The following is a 13,135-nucleotide window of genomic DNA, read 5'->3' on the forward strand; positions in this document are numbered from 1 at the left end:
ATCATGTGCCATGCTTGTGTTCCAGACAAGAAATAGAGTCAAGATGGACTGGCCCATAGCTGTTGCCTCAAAATGCTTTTAAATTTAGTGTCTCCCACGTGTGAATTCTTGCTGCAGCCTGCTGATGACTTAGAGAGCAGCTAGCCTACCAGTATCTAAAATACAAATTTCTTTTGCTAGACTGTGTGATGTGTCCAGAAACTATTCATTTATAGCTGTTTGTAAAACTTCTCCTATGTCTCAAGCTAGTTTGGGTTCATTCTGTGAGTCCAGTACTGGACAATGAAGAGCATGAAAAATACTGCTGAAAATGAAACATTTTTACTTTTGCCATTTGTATTACCATGCCAGGTGAAATGTTTTAAAAGCCTATCATTTATGAGAACTTGTGTCAGCTGAAAAAGTTACTGCAATTAAAAAGTGACTGCAAACAAAAAATTACTGTAGTGTTTAGGACAGCCATTTTTGTGCTTCTGGATTTTATAGTTTCCCTACTTTAAAAGTCTGTAGTCACCAGATTGACTTTTTCAATCACAGGTTGTAGTTTGTGTGTAAGTCAGTGTGTTTATGCTACGAATGAGTTTAGTGTTGCTTGAGAATGGAATATTTAATATGCAGGTTCATAAACCACGTAAAAATGATTCCATATTTCCTGTACTTCAACTTTGCTAGTTTCTTTCTGTAATGAATCCTCCCAAATCTGCAATAGGACTTCCCTCTGCTGTTTTTATAGTCTTTTAAGCAAGTATACCCTGTGTTCCTCACAGTTTGCAGTTTGAGTTCCTTAACTAAAGATCTGAGATGTTGAAGATGTGCTTTATGAAGTATAAAATGCCCCTGATACAGCAGTTGCCTCACTGATCCCCTTTCATGATTCCATGGACCTCTTTTTCCTCTCCCATTCATTATCACATAACATCCCCGTGGCAGCTTGAGAAATTGCTTGCATGGAAAAGTAATCGTAGGAAAGTATTTATGTATTTTTAGCTTTCTTCTAACACAATGTAGCAGCTGGAAACAAGGACAAGAGCCAGCACAACGTGAACTGCCAGCTCTCCATGGGCCACCAGAAAGTGTTCATCAGACCACAGTGTGAGAACCATTGAATTGACTTAAGAAATGTGACACACATAATAAGCGTTAAACAAAAAAAACAATACTCAAGTTCCCAGTGCTGCTCCTTGAGTGTAATAAGAATTAAACAGTAATTGTAATGTTTTTTAATAATACGTTATTTACTGGGTTTGGTGGAGGAAGTACATGATGGTATCAATTAGATGCAATGAAAATCACTTTTGCTTTAGTTCTTCATCATCTGTATTTAGTGATGCCTTAGATGCTGTTGCAGCATTGGACAATCTTCCGGATGCTAAAAGTTTCAGAAATAGGAAAGCAGAATGGGGAGCTAGGGTTTGACCTGGATGTGTTACTAACCATAAGTTACATTTGTTCTGTTGGGCTTTTTTTTGTTGTGGTTGAGTTTTCTTTCTGATATTTTTTTTCTGATATTCTGCCAGCTTCTGTAGCCTTATCTATTTGTATTCTTTCCATCTTTGCAACAAAGGAGCAGGATTGTCATTTTGGAAATGCCAAAAGGACAGGGGGAGATAAAGAGACCTTTTGAAGATCTTCATGTCTATTAAAACTCTTTATTTTGTCCTATTCAGTCTCAAAAGCAACCTGGGACTGCACCTCAAGTTGGTGCCCCTGGCAAAATAACATCAAAAGCAATAAAAAACTCATTGGGAGGATGCTAAATATGTTTGAGAGGACCTGGGTTATGTGATGTGGAATGAGGGAAGGATCTGCCCTCTTACCAAGCTCCAGTGAGGAGAGACAGCAGCATAATCAAAAAGGCTTTGCCAGTATTAACTGCAATTTAATGACTATATTTAAAGCAATGAAGGATGTTCAAAGAAAGGTTGAAGTTCAGTGATTACTTTAATTGAATTTTTAAGCTACTATTAGATTAAAAAAAACCCCAAACAATATTAATTTCCTAGAAAGAAACTTGGAAATAAGTAACTACAATTTCCTCAGCATTAATTTAATGCTCTGTCCAGCATGAGAAGTCAGAGAGTTTGTCTTCCGAGGCTTGACACTGAAGGTTGAAAGGTGAATAATACATGTTTAGCAGAAGAATTACAACTATTTTAATAACTAATCCAGGAGAGCTCAGAAATCAATTATAGCTCACAGTCTGTTGATCTGCTGACTTAGAATAATGGTAGACAGTGTTAGAAGTTGTTGACTATAAGTTGCAATGCTTTATATGAGTGCAGTGAGTTTTTGGAGTACCTTCTGCACTCTTGGTTTCAAAGTATCTTCAAAATCAAACTCCTAAAATTCTTCTTGATCTTGTGAAACTATGAGTAAGTGTGTTTAAACTTCTCTCAAAGTAGGTACAAACATGAACCTTATTTGTATCTCATTGTGTAACAGAGACCAGGCATTAGGCTGAGATTTCTGCAGAGTTGTGTTTACATCAAATAACAGTCAGGTGAAAGAAAGTTCTATTTTGATGACTGTGTCATAACTTTATTTGCCATTAAGTGTTGTTTCACAGACTGTCAAACTAGATTAAAGTCCTGGATTTGTTTTCGTGGCTGTAAACTGTGTTTCCAGCCATCTTACAGAAGATCTCAGCTTCCTGTTGCAAAATAACATAGTTTGCTCTTATGACCTGCTTTTCTTGCTCTGCCTTACATAGAGTTGTATGAACAGGGGAAAAATATCTGTGGTGGCTAGTTTAGTGGAAGAGAAAGGCAAAAATCAATCTGTTCATTTGGTTTTAAAGGTAAAAGCAGTCAGTTCTTTATCAAAGTATTACAGTATTTCCCAGAAATAATTGGGATAATTCTACACTTCTGTAATTGACAAAACTTCTAGCAATGTGGCTCCACGTGGGACTGTGTCAAGAAATAAAGTTTTATCAGTGAATCCCAGAGCTGGTCAGGCTGGAAGGGCCCACAGTGGGACATCTGACCCCACCTCCCTGCTCCAGCAGGATCATCCCAGAGCACACGGCACAGGGTTGTGTCCAGACAGCTCTGGAATATCCCCAGGGAGGAGACTCCATGCCTGCTCTTCAAAATCTGCTCAGGGCTGGGCCCTGCCCAGCTCCCTCAGCCTGTGCTGGGCACGGAGATGCTCCAGGCCCTTCAGCATATGTGTCACTCTGCATTGGACCCGCTCCAGGAGCTCCATGTCCCTCTTGTACTGGGGAGCCTGGATCTGGACACAGTTAGAAACGATGGACAAATATTACGGAAATGCAATTAAAAGTATCCTGCAGAAAACAGTAAATTGTATAAATTAAATAAGTGATCCAAATACTTAAATATTTGTCTTGTTTTCTGCTTGGATAGAGTTGCAGTGCTGGGTAATTTTGATATCACCTTCATTTTTCAATTGTTGCTAAGTTGTGCTTACACTGAATCAAGAACTTGTCAGCTTCTCATGATTTCAGAAAGAATTCCTCCCTGTGAGGGTGGTGAGGCCTTGGCACAGAATGAGGCCCTGCCCCATCCCTGCAAGTGTTCCAGACCACGTTGGACAGGGTTTGGAGCAGCCTGGTCTGCTGCAAGGCCCATGGCAGGGGGTGGAATGGGATGAGCTTCAAGGTCCCTTAAGGCACAAGGAACTGGGAGGGGACACAGCCAGGACAGCTGACCCAACTGGTTGAAGGAATATCCCGTATCCTGTTATGCTCAGCAGTAAACTGGAGAGTATTGGCCAGGGGTGGACACTGCTCAGGGTCTGCAGCAGGTGGTGAGCAACTGCATTGTGCATCACTTCCTCGGTGTATTCTTTTATCATCATTATTATCATCATCCATCATTTTCCCTTCTTTTTTGGTTCTATTGAATTGTCTTCATCTCAACCCATGAGTTTTGTCTTTCTCTCAGTTCTCTCCCCCATCTCACCAGAAAGGAGAGAATGATTGGCTGTGTGGTGTGTTTCAACAATATTGAAGAGACTGTTTTAGGGTTATGGATTATTGACTTCATCAGGCTTATAATTAGGACTAGAAAGGTAGTATTTGGTACTGTAGAGCCTTTTCAAGACTTTTTAAATCTTCAGAAGCAGTTTGCCTCATGAGGGTGGTTCAGGTAATCGACCCTTCTCTCCTTTTCATAGTTTAGTGGTTTAGTTTTGAGAACCCTAGCTTTCCTTTGCCACCTTCCAGAGATGTAGAAAGCTTTACAAAAGCATCTGGAGTTTGTATTTCTTTTGTGTTATATAAAAAAATAATAAGAGGATAGAAGTAAAATTAAAAAATGTCAATGTGAAAGAAATCCAGTCTATATGTTGAAGCATTTAGGCAAATGTCTCTTCATGCCTATAATGATGCCAGGCAGAACTAGTACTGTTGCAGCCATCTGTGGCTATCCTGTTGGCTTAAACAGGAATTTGCATAGAATCATGGAATCCTAGGATGATTTGGGTTGGAAGGGACCTCAAAGCTCATCTCGTTCTACCCCCTGCCATGGGCAGGGACACCTTCCACTATCCCAGCATGCTCCAAGCCCTGTCCAACCTGGCCTTCATCCCTTTTAAACATGGGATTTTTTCCCTTTTATGCTGGTTTTTGATTTTGGGTTTGGTTTTTTTTTTCCTGTGATGTTCCGAAGAAGCAGAATCTGAAATGTTATTCTGGCCACACTGTATCGGTGTATATTCTTCTAAGTTTTCTGTTAACTTCAGATCTGAAAAGTTAGTGAGGAAAGCTTCTAAGGGAGTGCAGCATAAGTTACTTTGTTTTGCATGTTAAAGAAATTAAATACAGTTTTGTAATTTTGAAATATGCATAAATATAAAATTATGTTTAACAAAGTAATATCTCAGGTATTGTGAACATACTACTGCATGCAGCTAGAAACTGCCTGTCTCTCTGTCCTCCCAGGCTCTTTACCTATTTAGCATTTTAATCTGATGTTTATGATCAGAAACAGTATTTTCCTTTAAAACTTTTTTGACTTGAGTATGTTGGGAGCACCAGCCAATATTTAGCACCTAATGTGACATTGCCCTTTGCAAGTGAAAGGAATTTTATGGACCTGTTGCATGGGATTGGTTTTCTGGAGGACTTGCCAACGCACGGGAGAACTTCAGGAGGTTACTTGGGTCACATATTAATGTGCAGATTTCTCTCGGACATAGTGATCTCATTCTCCTTGGTGGAAGATTCAGATTAATCACCAGTGTTTTGGCTGTATCCCTCTTTTCCTAACTATTGAGGAAAGGCGGCGTAATGGCAGATGCCAGCCACAGAAGGATGGGGTGGTGGAAGATTAAAAATGAGAACTATACTAAAGTTTAAGAAAGGAAATGGGATGAATTTTTATTTACTTAACATGTAATAATAAATGTACAGTTATTTCAGGGTTTTTAAAATAGTTTCTTTGCATGTTACTTCTCTGGTTAACTCATGTGAACTTAAAAACTAACTTCATGGTCAGCATCATTCATTCTGATAAGGACACTGGATGAAAAACCTGGTGATAAAAGTTTATTAACGTAACACGAAGTTTTTGCTGAGAAGGCTGCAATTATAGTGCTTTTTATTGTAAGAACTCTCTCAAGCTGCTTAACACTGAGTGGCATTAGCTTCCTTGCCCATGACATGGCAGTAATTGCCCTGCAATTGTCCTAATGAGGGAGCATTGGTTTGTTACATAATCTGACTATTACGTTTGAAGAAAAATACTCATTGGATGGCTTGAAATTTTGTCGTGCTAAGACTACTTGAAATTTTTTTATTGGTTATACTTTAATGTTTTGCATTCAAATGGCTTACAGGGTTTTTATCATTTATACCTTGAATCTTGCAGACTAGAAGATTGGAAACTAAACTTGCTCAATTTTTCTGTTTTCTTTAAGAATGTGTGTTGTAATTAATTTTTGATTTAGGCATTAATTAAAAGAGAAATAAGGATTTACTTTTTATAAGTAGAGGCAACTGTTTTTTTTTCCTGTATAACTCACAGCTTTGACCTGTTAAATGAATAATTTTATGAAATGCTCAGTCTTTTCCATAAAATTTCAAGATACTCTCAAAAAAATGAACTGCTAGGCAGGCATTTGGGGATGGATATAATACAGTGTGATTGGGAGGGGTTGCTTCTTATCGCCTTGGAATGAATGTATCAAGAGCCCAGATGTGATAAAAATGCAGAGGTTTTGTCCTTTCCTCTGACTTTGTACCCCCATAATGCTGAGTGTGCAGTGTCTCTGTTTCAGTTTTGGTTCTTTTCCTAGTTTTTCTCAGTGCTGTAATACAGTCCCATGAGCAGTGGCAAGGATGTAAGGACTGATGGACTTGCTGGACAGGGATGAGGGGAGTCCTTTAATCCTCCTCTGATGCTCCTTCTCCTCTAGTCAGTATTTGGGCATGTAGCTGGTCATCTGGGTTCACCAATGCTCCTGTGATTAGGAACAGGAATTTCAAATGCAGTAGTTTAGTACTGGAGTTAATTCTTTTTAGTGCTGTAAGTATGAAAATGACTCTGCATTTGAGGCTCGAACATCAAAGTTTAAGCAGTGTGATAATGAGAGTTTTTTCAAGCAGCCTTTGGGGACATTACATTGGCTTTATACATTATGCCTTACTACTGGAGCTGTACATTTACAATGTACAGTTGTGGAATCAGAGAATGATTTGTCTGGAAGGGCTGTAAGGCTCATCCACTGCCAATAGTGGCAGGGACACCTTCCACTATCCCAGGTTGCTCTAAGCCCCGTCCAGCCTGGCCTTGGACCCTGCCAGGAATGGGACCGCCACAGCTTCTCTGGACAACCTGTGCCAGGGCCTCACCATTGTCAAAGGGAAGGATTTTGTTCCAATATCTAATGTAAACCTACCCTCTAAAGAAGCCTTGTTTATTAAAATATGACCAAACCTATTATTTGCTGTTTTTTCTCTGCAGCTGGCCTGTGGACAGTGTTCACGCTGGGTGGGGTGGGCAGCAAAGCGTCGGCACAGCTGGAGCAGTGCTCCCCTCTGGCCAGCCAGAGCCTGCTGCTGCTGCTGGTCCTGGCCAACCTGACAGATGCTCCAGACACCCCGAACCCCTACAGGCAAGCCATCATGTCCTTCAAGAACACACAAGGTTTGTATCTGTTCTTACTTCTGAGCCTGAACTGATGAAATGGAGTTTAAAGTTGCTGTGATTGCTTAGAGGTTCTCTTTCCAAGATTTATTGTCCTTCCAGCAAGCCCATGGAAGAGCAGTAATAGCATGTATTCATCTGGGAGTTTTGAGGTGGAGTTCCTCAGCTGCTGGAACTTAATGGTGGGGACAGAGGGAGTATACTTTGTCCTTCTGACTCGAGGAATACTAGAAAGCTTCATAATCCTGATCCAGTTTGCAGTTGGGCTAGAAGTTCTTAAAGGTTTCTTCCAACCTCGATGATCCTGTGACTCTATCATAAAATATAAATAAAACTGACTTATAAGTAGATTGGTTATCCAAGAGTCTGCAGGAGTCCCCTAAAAATTTGTAGCACTTTTTATCCTGGAGTCATGTTCCTTAGAGAGAAGGTAAATAATGAAATTGCTACCTGGGTTTTCTGACTATATTCTTGTATTTCGAAAGTAATAAAAAAATGTTTAACATAAACACTTCCATGAGTTTTTTTTGTATGGGAGATTTCACAGTTGTTTTGGTGCTTGTCTGGATTTTGACAAGGCAGGTTCCAGTCTGTGTGTCAGGTACCATGTGGCACTGACTGGCAGAGGGTTTTGTTTGGACATGGGAATGCCCTAACACAGCTTGGGTTATCTAGATAGCTCAGCATGCAGCCTGTGCTTTTCACAGAATCACAGGATCATTTAGGTTGGAAAAGCCCTCCAAGTTCAACCATTTCCCCAGCACTGCCAAGGCTACCACTACCCCATGTTCCCAACTGCCACATCCACACAGCCTTTAAATCCCTCCTGGGATTGGGACTCCACCATTTTCCATGTGTACTTTATCCATGCTTAAATCTCTGAGTCTGAGCCATGTGGTTTTACCTTTCATTGGTTTGTGCAGGTTGGCAGCGTGCACAGAACTCAGGAGCTGTGTGACAACCTGTGAAGCCACAGTAATATCCTGAGTTATGCACTTTCTTCTGGGGAGTTTTTGTATTTCTTTATCCATTAAGTTTTAACCAGGTTGAGCTCTAAATTAATTCACCATTACCTAGGAAGATTTATTGGGTTGTGAGGGTGGAGGATTGTTCTCCCAAGAAGAATTCTGAGTCCTAACATGCTTCTTTGATTTATTGGATACCATTTACAGGTGGTTGAGATCAAATTGTTGATAAAGTTTTTGTTTTGTTCTGTCTTTAAACTGCAAGCTTCCTTTAATGTTTCATTTTGGTTGACTTTGTTTCATGCCATCAGTAGCCAGTAATGTTTTCATTAAAGAGCGCTATACATATATCATTATAAAATTTTAAAAGAACTTATTTTGTGTCAAATGTAGCATGAAAAGCTGTATTTTCTCTCCATGTGTATGTTGCTAGAATGACTTATTGTTTCCCAGAAACTTGTTCCCACTAGCAATACTCATAACTGAGCTTAAATTTGATTTCTGTGAACATTTTGAGGGGTTCATAAGAGGAAAGTAATGTGAAAAAAAGAGGCTATTTGCTATCATAATATATACTATGAAAAGAAAACTGGCATTTTTGTTAAAGTAATTTCTGTAATTTAATTGGAGCAAAACTAGAAGAATTCAGGATAGGGTTTTTTTTCCCTACATGGTCTAGAATAGTTTAATTTTTCTCTTGGTCACTTTAATGTTCTGCAGAATAATACAGGATGTGCTGGTGTAGCTGGTAAGTTTCTTTAATTTTGTTTAGATTTTAATTTTTCTGGGCTTTTTAGTATCCCTTAATAAAACTGATAGTGAAATACTGTAAAGCCCAGTGGCACAGCTTAAACATGCACAGAAGTGAAGCTGCAAAGTCAACAGGTGCTTCTCAGCTAATGACCTGTGGCACCAAGGGCTGAATTGTTCTGATTTTCCTGTCTACATCCAGGTTTTCCTTCCTGAAGGGAAATTCCTGCCTGAGGCAGGAAGGTTTTAAACCAGCTGGTCCACAGTCGTGGTCAGTGGTTGAGGAAAGGCAGGTTGGAGTCTCTCCTGCACCTGTGGGTGTGTGGTTTTGGGACAGGCAGGGTTTCCATCACCGCGGCACTGCGTCTCTGTGGTTCCCAACTCCTGCAGGCAGGAGTCCTGTTTGCTCCAGGGCCTCCTGCTGCCTCCTGCTCAATGGCTGGAGCTGTCCTCCCTTGTGCCGGCCAAGAGGAGCAGTGGCTCCCCGGCACGCTGTCTGCTGGGCCCCACAAAACCAGAGGCAGCCAGGGCTCCTGCAGGGCTCCTGCAGCACTTCCAAGCAATTTTCCGTCCAAAGTGGGTGGAAATGTTGTTCAAAATAAGTGACGACTGCCATGCTCTTCTGTGCTGAAAGCTACTTAGCAAACTTCTATAAAAATATGGGCTAAAAATCATAGAACCACAGTGTGGTTTGGGTTGGAAGGGACCTTCAAGATCACCCAGTTACAACTCTCCTGCCGTGGGCAGGGATACCTGCCACTATCCCATCTGCTCCAAGCCCCATCCAACCTGGCCTTGGACACTTCCAGGGATGGGGCAGCCACAGCTTCTCTGGGCACCCTGTGCCAGGCCCTCATCACCCTCACAGGGAAGAATTTCTCCCTAATGTCTCATATAAATGTTGCCTCTTTCAGTTTAAAACCCTTCCCCCATATCCTTTCACTGTTTGCCCATGTAAAAATTCTCTCACTCTCCATCTTTTTCAAAAGCCCTGTTAAAGTACTAGCCTTTTCTGTTTCCACGGGGAGTTTCTAGACCTTAGAGGTCTGTGCAGATGGATGTTTTTGTTGAAACTGGTTAAGGTTCTGTGAACAGAAATCTGTTTTATTTTAGCTTCCAGCTCTGGCACGGAGTATATTGTGATTATGAACAAACTGCTGTTACTTTGGGGGATGTCAGACAGTATGATGTGATATTTTGCATCACTTAACCCACAAAACTCTCCACCACACACCTCTGAAGTCCTGACACTCATGTTTCACTGAGATATCACAATAATCTTATACACATCCACCCTGCATGCCAAGAAAGGGATGGATGGGAGATACTCCGCCTTAATACCAGAGAACTAAACCTGGAAGTTTGAGGTGCAGGGCTTGGAAGTATGTCATTGATATATTGGTTCTAGAGAAGATCTTGTGGCTGCCCTCCTTCCGGCAGCTCCTGGGATCACATTCCTTCTTAGCAGTGGAAGCCATATGGAGGGGCAAAATTGCTTTATGAAGAAAGGTGAATGTTTTGTGCAGACACAGGGGTCTTAACTCAAGCTCATATGGGAGGACAACCTCAGCTTTTTGGCACAACTGAAGTTTTGTGAGACCCTGTTATGGTTTATGACCACTGGTGATAAGAGTTGTGTGATTTTTGTTTCCTTCTTACTGTGGTGTATTAAATACTTCCCTCGGAGGTTTTATAAAGTTAACAAATAGCTGAATGATAAATATATTTGTGAAATATTTTCTGTTATTTCTTTATTTCAGATAACACTGCATTTTCGTCATCAAATCCACATGCTTTCCAGATTAACTTTAACAGTTTATACACAGCTTTGTGTGAGCAGCAGAAATCTGATCAAGCCACTCTTCTCTTGTACATGCTTCTGCATCAGAACAGCAACGTGCGGACCTACGTGTTGGCACGGACAGACATAGAAAATCTGGTGAGTCGTGCTCTGCCTGCCTTATTCTCATCATGAGGGATTGGTCCTGCAAGCTTGGGTGTCACCAGCTGCCAGTGGCCTCTGTTCTGCAGTGGGAGCAGTAGGTTCTGGATCACTCATTCACCAGTTCTGGCTCACTTACTCATTTTTGTTACGTCATCTCAGGAGTGTGCTGCTAAACATGTCACTGCAGTCAAGGGTAGTACTGGTAAAGCTACAAGACCATCTTGGATTTCCTCTTTCTCTGTGCCACTATCATGACCCAGGTCAAACCTGCTCACTTCTGATCATGGTGTAGAGAAACTGGTAGCAGATATCATTCTATTCATTATTTTATTTATCTCTTTCAGATACTCAGGCCAAAAAGTTGCACAAGCTTACTCTGTGCTTTCAGGAGTAATAGTTAACAAAATGAGCTGTAACTGGACTAACACGCCAAATGTCTCAAAAGGTTGACCTAAGACTGAAACTCCTCAAGGAGCAGCTCACAGATTTTATAGATATACAACTGTAGTGCCTTTTTATCCGCTTAAATAGGATTGTGGTTAATGGCCAATATTACAGACACCTGGTATGGTTTTTGTAGGTTATAAATTAGCTTATGCTCCCCACTTTAGTAATGTCACAAACCACTTTAACAAATCTTACTTATTAAAAAGCATTCCTTTAATAAGATAATGGCTGTCTAGGGGAATTGGTAACAGAATAGAGAACCCTTTCCATTTTAATATTTGAAATCTTGCCAAGTAATTAGATCCCTTGCCTGTTTGATGGCAGATATGGAGTGAGTTTGGTTTCAGTCCAAGTTCTAGCAGATGTATTGCTAAAATCGGAGTTGATAGACGCCACTGTTGGCAAACTGGGGTGAGATGGTTGATGCTGAATTGATTCAAGACTGAACTCCTGTGTCATCCGCTGCAGATTATGTAGGCAAGGACTGAGTCATTTTGCATGAATTCTGTGAACAAATGGTCATGTATAATTTTTGAGGCTGCTAGTGTGTGATATGGCAAGTTAACAGCTGCTAACCACAACAATTTGCTGTATCTTTAGAATCACAGAATAGAGTCCCGGAATGGTTTGGGTTGGAAGGGACCTTAAAGCCCAACTTGTTCCAAACCCCTGCATGGGCAGGGACACCTTCCACTATCCCACGTTGCTCTAGACAAGTAAAGATTAGGTGTGTGCATTGTTTTAGAGTTATGATTTCTGATATACTGTTCCAGAAAAACAGTGTGGTGCATCTGTCAAAACAAGTCCAGATACAGGTACTCAGATGCTCTGCAATGTGGGATATCTTAATATATTTTCACCTAAAAAAATAGTCAGAAAAGCCCAGAAATTATCAGCAACTTTAAACACTTCATGGGAAAAGCTGAAAAAATTCAGGAAAGATCACTGAAAAGTCAACAGTATGTTTTCATGGGTCTTTTGATTTTTTTTTTTCAATACCAGCATTTGAAACTGCTCTTATTTTGCTCTTCATGCATACTGTTGCTTCTTTGTTATTTACAGGCAAGCTACTGACATCTTTGTCCAATCCTCTTTGTTTTTATTAGGCCAGTAGATAAGGATGAATAGGAACTAACTGAGAAGAGCAGTTTTAATTGCTCTGTAGCAGAGGCTGAGCCAGACCCAAAAAGAACTGGGAGGGCTACTGGACAAAGAAATCATGACGTTCTAACTACAGTCCTGTGGTGAAAAGGGGTAATTCAGTCTTTGACTTGAAAATGAGATAAAGGGACTTGAATATTGGAGCTGGTTATCCTTCCCTGTATGGCAAGAGTGGTGCTGACACACTGTGTACTATTCTGGGGTTGTATTTCCATACTTCATAAAATAGTTACAGACTATTAAAAATGGATCAGTAGAGAAACATGTGAGTTTTCTTGCTTTAAGATTACCAATAACTGTGAGAGGCTTAGGAAGCTAACTTAGGTGGTCAGAGAAGAGCTTGGGAAGCATCAGGATGTGTATGTGCCTTCATAAGGGGGAATCCTTGAAAATACAGGAATCTCTGCCTGCAAAGAGGGGTGGTGAGAACTAAAGCCTGGAGGTTGATGTTGGAACCCTGGGTTCAGAGAATTTCAGTCTTTCAGTGCTCACAGGCAGTGATCTTCAAAAGCACGCTGCATTTGACCTGAGGCCTTGGGAAAGGCTTCCCAAATGATGTGGTAGCACTCAGATTGTTTCTGTGTAATTAAAAGGAAGTTTGCTGTATCACTGGGTGGAATATGTAGAGATGTAGAAAATTTAGGTTTCTGGGATATGGTAATATACATGTAACAAGATGGAGGATTTTGGGTGTGGATTTGCTCTTCTTCTTTCTTCTTCCTTCTTCTTCACAAGCCTGGGTGATCTGGTATTGG

The 13,135-nt window shown here is 40.7% G+C and overlaps 1 protein-coding gene across 5 annotated transcripts in view; it reads left to right on the forward strand.

The window, feature by feature from the left end:
• The window catches only part of DYM (dymeclin), a 212,316-nt gene that overhangs the window by 71,876 nt on the left and 127,305 nt on the right, over positions 1-13,135 (forward strand). For all 5 annotated transcript variants that reach the window (XM_069001243.1, XM_069001244.1, XM_069001245.1 and 2 more), the window contains 2 exons: positions 6,930-7,112; positions 10,588-10,766. In XM_069001243.1, coding sequence (XP_068857344.1) covers positions 6,930-7,112; positions 10,588-10,766 — 362 coding nt within the window. The remainder of the gene's footprint in view (positions 1-6,929; positions 7,113-10,587; positions 10,767-13,135) is intronic.

This window comes from Aphelocoma coerulescens, assembly GCF_041296385.1.
Source record: "Aphelocoma coerulescens isolate FSJ_1873_10779 chromosome Z unlocalized genomic scaffold, UR_Acoe_1.0 ChrZ, whole genome shotgun sequence".
In the NCBI taxonomy this organism is placed as follows: Eukaryota; Metazoa; Chordata; class Aves; order Passeriformes; family Corvidae; genus Aphelocoma; species Aphelocoma coerulescens.